We start from the raw sequence: 8,828 nt of genomic DNA on the forward strand, positions 1-8,828 counted from the left end.
TAAGGCTCAGAAAGAGATTGGTCTAAGGTCACATTGCTGACAGTGGTGATGAGTGGATTCAACCAATAATTGCTTATTATGTATGAACACTCTAGAGCCAGAATGTCTTGTTCAATTCCTGAATCTACCACTTGCTTGTTGTGTGACCGTGGGCAAGCCTTCTCTGGCCACACCTGCTAGTCCTCATATGAGCCAGTTGTGGAACTGGGTGGGAATGGAGGTTGTGACCCTGATTGTGGACTGCTGCTTCGGCCCTGGCAAGATTGGTTAACCCTCTGAAAGGTTGGAGTAGAGCAGCAGGGACTAGACTGAAGGGAGGAGCCTGAAGCCAGGGTTCTGGAGGACAGGGAAACTGTGGGTCTGAGCAGGACATAGCTGAGGCTGTGGCCTCTGAGGAAGTAGCTGGTAGACCCACAGCTCCCCAGAGTTCTTGGGTCAGTGGTATATGGCTAGAGCCTTGGACCCCTCTGGAGATGCCCAAGACCCTCAGCTCTGACCAAGGATGTGTGAATCACCAGAAGAGATAGCAACAACTACTGCTGGAAGGTGTGCTCCAAGGCTGAGGCTTATGTGAAGACACTGATATTCTGAGCAGCGTGGACATCTTCCATTCTGAGACTCCCAGGAGGGAGAGTTGGCAGAGCTGCAGCCCCTCTCTAGACCTCCCACAGCCCCAGTCACTGACCTCAGAATTCATCCCACCCCACCCCACCCTGCAGTGGACAGATTTGCTGTGGCTTCAAAGCCAGCCTCTGGAGGGGCAGGCAATTGTAGTAACGAGAATCTCACAATCTTGGCTCCTTCTAAGCATGCTCTTGGGAAAAGCCTGAGTTTGGGTTCCTAGCCTGGGGGGATTGTAGGTCCTGGAACCTTGGATGTCCAAGGGGCAAATGGTTATCTAGGCAAGAGGCCAGAGAAGATTAGATAGAAGCCAGGCAGAGAGAGAAAAACCCAGGGCTCCAACCCCTGGCAGTAGGTCTTGTCCTCTCTTTGTGTCCCTCTGAGTCCTTAGCACCCCTTTCCTGAGAGAGGCCTTCCCCATCCCACACCATGACCATATGATACCAGCGTATCATTTCATCATTTATTACAAACAGAAGTTCGCAGGTAAATAATTGAGAGTCTAAAAAAATACATTAAAATAAATAATTGGGATTCTCAAAGTTCTTACAGCAAATACGTTATGTACAGATAGGTGAAGCAGAGCAAGCCCTTCTTACCAGGAATGTTCCAAGGGTTGAGGGTACAAGGATTCTGGGGATGGTGATCTGGAAAGGACAGCTGGGATAGCAGGGACACCAGCCCTGGGGGAGGGAGGGCTCCATCCAGCCTCCAGGGCTGGCTTGCGTCTGAGTGTCCACCTGCTGTCTAGCTGCTCCTGGCTTGTAGGCCATCAGACAGGACAGCCCTAGGCCCATGGACTCCAGGTTCAGATACTTCCCATGCGGTTCCTTTTGCAGGGTTGTAGTCAGGAGCCAGAATCAGGAGGCCTTTTTGCAATTGAAGGCTGAGGGCTTTCCTGGACAGCGTGAGGGCATGGAGCTGCCTGAGAGAGTCACCCTCACCAGGCAAGAAGCCAGAGCTTGTGTCAATCCCAGTGAGCAAGTCCAACAGGCTAGCACTGGGTCTTGTCTCCCGGAAACAGGCAGAGGGTTTTCCATCAGCTCTGGGCTGCCCCTCTCCTCTGGTCTCCACGCAGCCTTCCTTCCCAGTGATCTTCCAGTGCCTAGCACTATCTCTTCCTCCACCTGGGGTGTGTAGGCCTGGGCTCCTTTGTTGTAGTCTTCTGCTGCCACCTGGCAAAGCGGATCTTGGTTGCAGAAATATCCCTGGGAATCCAGAAGGGTCAATTTAGCATATCAGGAGAAAAGAACCATCTAAGAGCTCCCCATGTACGGGAGAGGGAATGGGGGCTGAGGCCCTTGCCTGACCCTGGCATCGTGGCTGTTCTGGAGGTCCAAACAGGCCAGACCAGATGTAGAAACTTCCCTGGCAAAACTGATGTTCAACAGTGCCAAATACCCCTGGAATGACTAGATGGCCATGCATCGCCCATGATCTGCCTCTCCACCGCCACGCCTTTGCTCATGCTGTTCCTTCCAGTCTATAGACTTTCTCTCACTCACACTCCACCTATGAAAATGTGACCCATTCTTTGAGGTGAAGATCAAGACTCCTCTTCTGGTCTGGCCCAGACAGATGTGGGTCCCAGGTCATTCTTAGAACCTGGCTGAGAGCTGGGCCTCATTTAAGTCACCACATCCTGGCTCCAAGAGTTGAAGCCTGGCAGCCAGGAAGCTGGTCTGCTCCCGACTATGGGAACTCGGGCAGTGTCTCAACCTCTCCGTGCCCCAATTCAGTTTGTAAAATTAAAGCAGGCAATTTGCCTGAACGGGTGTGAGGGTGGGTGCAAGGTCTGTAAAGCCAGCTCTGCACACTGAGGTGCTGGTCATCGGCAGTCTCAGTCTGATCATTTTCATCCCCAGATAGTTCCTAAGCCCGTCTCACCCTCAGAGGCAGAACCAGCTGGCACTGCCAGCCGTGAGGGGCCATCAACAGCAGAGACAGGTACGGCAGACAACTTCACAGGTCCTACCCACTTCCCCTGAGATGGACAGCACTATTGTCCCTGTGTCAAAGCTAGGAAACTGAGGTCCAGAGAAGTTATATGACATGTCCAAGGTCACAAAGCTTGTTTGTAGCAGGACTGGATTCAAATCAGGCAACATTCACTGGCATCTACTGTGTGCAAGGCCTTGAATTGAGTCACACTGATGCCACCGAAGGAGATCAAGTCTGGGGCAGCATTCGGGAGCAGGTTGGTCAGTCCCTCCGGACCCCAGCTTGAGAAGGGTGATTTAGTCAGACACAACCCGAATGAACAGCAGTGAGTTCCACAGTCCTGAACCCTCAACTGTCCCTTTCCTCTAAGACTGTCCACTTCCAGGCCCAGTGGTAACCAGAAGCCTAGTGGTAAGAGCACAGGAAGGTCAGTGGTTATTCAGGTGCTGCTGAGTGCTGTGTGACCTTAGGCAAGTGGCTTCACCTCTCTGGGTGTTGGTTCTCTTGGCTGCTTAATGAAGCCTGAGTCCTGCCTCATATGGAGGCCCACATGGAGAACAAAGAAAATGTGCAAAGCATACAGCAAGTGCTCAATCAATGCAGGCGCCTCTCACCTCAACCGCTGCAGGAGCTCTCCTGCCGAGGTCCCATGTCTTGTCAGTCTGGAGTGTGTTGCAATGGGATCCACTGCTAGGGACTGCCATGGCTTCAGCCCTGAAAGAATGGCATTAGGGCCTGAGTGAGGGGCTTCCGGGGGCCCTGCAACACCTGGCTGCAGATCTAGCCCAGCCCCCACCCCACCCTACCTGCCCTTAGGAGCAGATCCATTTCCACCCTGTACACCTGGCATCTTTCCTCCCCCAGGAGGGGTGGGGACCGAGGAAAACTGAGCTACCGGGAATGTGTGCTTAGCCTTAGAAAGAGGCAGCTGGGTGGCCGGCCTTCCCAGAATCTGGCCACCTGCTGTAGAACACAGCCCTTTGGAGGGGAAACTGAGGCAGGGGTGGAGCCACAGCTTGAGCCCCAGAGGAGGAGATTCTCGTAAACCATCACAAAAAACAGAGCCTGGGATTGAGAATGCGGTAAGTGGAGGAGAGAAGGAACAAAGATTCCCTCCCCCTACCCTTTTTGCAGATGGGCAAACAGAGGCCCATGCCATGAAGGGACTTAGCAAAGATCCCCAGCAACTCTGTAACACCTCTGGGATGGTGCAAGGCCTTCCAACTCCAGACAACATTTCTTTGTTGGCCGCAAACCAGAATTTAAAGCCCAGTGGACTCATAACCGAGACCAAGGCAAAAGCCCAGCTGCACTACTGGTTAGCTGCATGCCTGACAGCACCGGGGCCTGAGCTGACTCAGCTCTTATTGGGGGAAAGTCCCTCCTGCCCAGGACTGAGTTGCTGAATGCTTTCAGAAGTCCCTGTGCTGGACAGTGGTAGGGACTCAGGGTGATTGGTTCCCACAGACCCAGGGCAGCCTGTGGGCCTGTAGGATGCTTCTCACCTGGCCTCCACCCTCTTCCTCCACTGTCCAGGGTGGGTCCAGGCTAGCAGCCACCCTGACCCCTGCAGGTTGGGTGCCCACCTACCAGGCCTTCGATGGCAGAAGGTAACACAGGCGGGGTCCCTGGCGCTGGTGCACTCACAGCGCCTTGGCAGGGAGCGGCGCCGGCGTCTTGGCGGGTTTCCCAGGCCATAAGGAGCTGTCTGTCTGTGGGCATGCAGCCAGCAAGGTAGTGTGGGGTGGGGAGAGGAAGAGAGAGAAAGAGAAAGACAGAGGATTAGATAAATCACAGCCATTGGTGAGCAAGACTGTCCACGCTGCACATTGGGACAGCCATTCATGCCACTAGAGTGGCAATAGTGCAAGCTTACCAGCCCCTCACCTTCAGCAGCCTTGACCCTGAAAGTCCAAACCTCTCTACAAGCGCTGGGGAGCCCTGGACAAGATCACTCCCCTCTTTGGATTCAGTAAGCGCTCCAAGCCTGAAGAGGAGTGATTGACCTACCCTCAACTGAGAAATGAGGAGTTCCCCTAATCCTTCCCCATTTCCAGAGAAAGTCAGTTGTTGGAGCCAGGCTGACCCCCTCATGAGAAACGGCAAATTTCAGAGCATGAGCTGTCCCACCTCTTGACCCAAACCAAAACCAAAGTCACTGACATCAAGTCAATTCTGAGTCATAACAACTCTATTAAGGTCCTTAGACTGTGCATCTTTACAGAGCAGACAGCCTCTTTTTTTTCCTATGGTGGATTTAAACAGCTAACCCTGTGGTTAACAGCCCAATACCTAAACCACAGCGACTCCTTTGCGGGCCTGCCTGCCTGCCTGCAGGATTCTGATTTTAAGATAGTGTGTGAGCATGTGTGTGTGTTGGGACGTGTGTCCAGAATCAGGTGGACTGGTTTTAGATTCAAAGACTGGTCAAAGTGGGCAGGGGGCACGGTGGGGACCCAGGCTATCTGGACCAGCACCTGTGGGTCACAGAGCTAATTTGAGATGATGTGGTTGGAGTTGTAATGACTGGGAGGCAGACCCAGCACGCAGAGACTGGCAGGGTTCCCGCCCTGAACGAGTGTTTGGATGCGGATTAGCTCCACACACGCTTACGTGCAGCAATTTGGAGAAGGGAAAGGAAAGAAAAAAAAGGAAAAAAAAAACCAACACAAACACACACAGAAACTGCAACTTAAGGTATGCAGTGGCCCTGAGGCAGCACAATGTTGCAGAACAGACAGCGCTGGGCCCCCACCCCAGATCTGCTAGGTGACACAGGGCAGGTTTCATCTGCCATTCAGAGATAATAATGCCCAGCTCATGGGTGTCTGAGGGGCTCTTGTGATAATACACATGCAGTGTTGGCAGAGACCTCGCACAAGCAAGACATGGGCACTATTATTGTTCGAATGATTCTAGGAAGCACAGAGGCAACATGGCAGAGCAGACATGAGCTGTAAGCATCTATGGACCCAGGATGGTGTCCCGGTTCTACCCTATCATTTACTCCTTCCTTTGCTATCTGGGGGAAGGCATCTGACCTCTCTGTTCTGTGTCCTGGACTAGAAAATGAGAATGACACTTTCTAGTGAGGCTATGTGAGAGTTCCCAGGAGATAGCCCTCTATGGAGTTCAGGCTGGCCCCCATGGGGGGACTAAAACAATCTCTAACTATTGATATTAGCCCATTGCACCCACCCTGGCTTCCCGCCTCCAGCAGTTCCCTGGCTCCCCATGGCAGCTCACCCTGGAGTGTTCACCCAGATGATGTCCAGGTGGCAGAAGTAGACACACTCCTTGTCGAGCCAGGAGTTGCAGGAGCACCGCCGAGGCCGCAGGTGGGCGCCCCAGGCACGGGCCGAGGGAGCCTGCTGCTCCGAGGCCACAGCGGTCTGGCCCTTTCCTGCGTGTACAGTAGGGAGAGAGAAGTGGAGAGGTGGGTCCGGGTGCCTGGGGCTCTAGGACAGGGGACTTGTTGGGCCCCTCCTCTTGCATAATTGAGGAAGTTGGCACTGTAGCTGCTCAGGAACGCCGCGACGGCCCGGGGAAGCCCGGAGAGCCCCGTGGGACGGAGCAGCCCTGCCCTGTGCCGCTGCGCCTCTGCTTGGCAGAACCCGGCGGCCGCCACTGCGCTCCCGTCCCGGACGTCCCCAGTCAGCTGGGGGATACTGCAGCCCCAGTGGGAGACCCCAACGAACAGCCCCAGGGGCCGCAGCGGTGGGAGAGGCCAGGGCGGCTCACCTTCGTGCAGGGCCACGAGCAGGGCTAGAGCGATGGAGCACCAGGCGGTGGGCGTAGCGACCATGGCGGTGTCGGCGCTAGCGCTGGCTGGACCGACTGGAGCAGCGAGTGAGTGCCTGTTGCCAGTGTCCTGCTGCGAACCGAGCTGACTCTAGCTCTGTGCCTGGGTGCCCGGTGCTGCTGCTTATAATACCAGGAGCCCTGCCACGCCCCGCCGGTCCAGCCCTGCCCCACTTCACCGGGCGGCAGGCAGGGCGCCAGGGACACCGCCTCCTCCCGGGGCGCCCCGGCCCGCCCAGACCTCTGAGAGAGGCGGTCAGGAGAGGGGGGGGTGCCTGGCTCCCATTCCCCCGCTCCTCCCTCTGCACCAGGAGTACCTCTGGGAGTCCTGAGGTTCTGCAGCCCCCAGGGGGCCCCACACAGTCCTCTGAGGACTTCTCAAGTCACCTTTAAAGTGCCCCAAGCTTCCTCCCCAACTCTCCCTATGGCTGCTCAGAGCTGAAAATTTGGAAGGCACAGAGGGTTCCATGTGCAAAACCCTCACCTCTTCTTGGAGGAGACTTTACCCTCAACCAGCCTGAGGGTGCCCCTTCTGTTCTGTGGGAGGTGAGAAAGGCCTGCTCAGGGCTGTGTAACCTTGGGGGGCGTCAGCCCCATCTTTGGGCCTGCTATCCTCTATGAAGGACAAGGTTCACCAGCCTGGGACTGTCTCATTCCCAGCTCACCAAGGAACATCCGGCCTCTCACCCACTCCACTCCTCTGCCCAGGCACCGACCCTTTCAGAAGCTGTTCAGCAGTGCAACCATACACAAAGACGTTCCCTCTTGGACCTCAGTTTCCTTGTTTGCAAAATAAACACAAAATGAGGGGTTGTTAATCTGCTTGGCTCACAGACTCCTTTCCCTAAGATGGGTGCTTCAGAACTCTTTCTAGAAGATGTCCCTGTGGGCACACCTACAAATTACCCCCTGAGTGGTCTCCTGACTTGGACATCTGGATGATGCAGGTTGTCTTAGTTCAAGTCAGTGGCTACTTTCTGCAAAAAACTGGGTGTGTGTACGGGGTGTCTCCTGGTGCTGATATTCTGCTCCTGCTGGTCCAGAAGTCATGTTTCTCTGGGGACTAGACTGGGACACACTGGAATTGGCAGCCCCCTCTGTTCCTATTCAGAGTGCACTTCTCGCCCAGTGTCTTCTCCTGGACTCCTCTAGCCACAGCAAGGAAGGCCCAGGATTCCCAGATCCTGGATATTCTGGCTTATCTGCCGGACCATCGGAGGACAGGACTCCAGGGCAACAGGGCACAGGGACTTACACTCATGTCTGCCTGGCACATAGTAGAAGCCTGGCAGCGTTCTCTGAGGGAGGGAGGGAGGGGTGGATGAACAAATGTCTGACTTTGAACCATGGAAGTTAGGTCTTTGGGAACCCAGACTGCCCAAGTTTTAGTTTCTACATTCAGCATCCAACAGCTCCTTAGTTACTAGATATTTACTAGGGGAGAATAGATGATCAGAAAGAAACACAGTTTTGCATCTTTCCATGGGTGTGTATGTGAACATCTGTGTGCACATGTATGTGTGTGCACACATATGTCTATGTGAGGTCCTGGTAACTCTGAGCAAAACCAATGGGGAGAGATACATACCTGTCATCATTGTATTCCTTCCCCAGGCTAGGCCAGGCTGCAATGTAAGCAGAAATCAACATTTCCGGAATACCTACTGTGTGCTCAGGGTACTTCCAGTCCCCCCTCACTACAAGGCCATGAAGCAGCTGTTATCAGCTGGTATCAGCTCTACTCTTGCCCAAGAGGAAACGGAGGCTTGAGAGGGGCGTCTTGACAAGGTCAGAACAAGCATTAGAACCCTGGTCTTCATCTCTGCAGCATACCCCAAGTGACTCCCTCTGTAGTGCTCCGTGCCGGCCCCCGCCCCTTGCCTCTCTAAGAATTGAGAAGAGCATTTCTGGAATGAGATGAGCAATACTCCCTGTCCTTTCTATTAGCTTCAGAGAGCTTATGAATGCAGAATTAAGCAGGGTTGGGGTGGTGGTGCTGGTGGTGGGTGGGAAGGGGGGGGATAGATAGAGAATTCAAACTACTGAACCGTGAAGAGAAGAAAGAAGAAAAAGCAGGTCAGCTGGGAGAAGGAGGGGGTCAGGGTGGAGAAGAAAACAAACAGGGAGGCAGATAAAGACAGGTAGGGAGAAAGACGAACAAGAACAAGGAAGCAGCGCGTAGTGAGGAAGAAATAACTCGGATTTGAAAAACTAAAAGAGAAAGACCAGAGGGAGTCAGAGCGAAGGTTCTAACATGTCTAATCTTTACACAAATGCAAAATGCCTGCTCAGGACAATAGGGAACCAGAGGCTTCGAGTCTGGGAAACATAATAGAAGAATTAAAGGGACCCAGGGACAGGCTCCCTCCTGGTGTGAAAGGAGAAGGATGACGACAGGCCAGGGGCCTCTGCTGGCCTTGCTGGGTCAGGCAGGGAGCTGTGAAACGGCCCAGCTCCGGTTTCTT

General features: G+C 54.1%; 1 protein-coding gene across 1 annotated transcript; it reads right to left on the reverse strand.

The window, feature by feature from the left end:
• Positions 1-1,732: 1,732 nt before the first annotated feature.
• Positions 1,733-6,367, reverse strand: EDN2 (endothelin 2). The gene is given in 6 exon segments (XM_006839639.1): positions 1,733-1,829; positions 3,177-3,208; positions 3,210-3,276; positions 4,149-4,274; positions 5,809-5,965; positions 6,304-6,367. Coding segments are annotated over 6 exon segments (543 nt in total).
• Between the last annotated feature and the right edge of the window lie 2,461 nt (positions 6,368-8,828).

This window comes from Chrysochloris asiatica, unplaced genomic scaffold (assembly GCF_000296735.1).
Source record: "Chrysochloris asiatica unplaced genomic scaffold, ChrAsi1.0 scaffold00026, whole genome shotgun sequence".
NCBI classification, from domain to species: Eukaryota; Metazoa; Chordata; class Mammalia; order Afrosoricida; family Chrysochloridae; genus Chrysochloris; species Chrysochloris asiatica.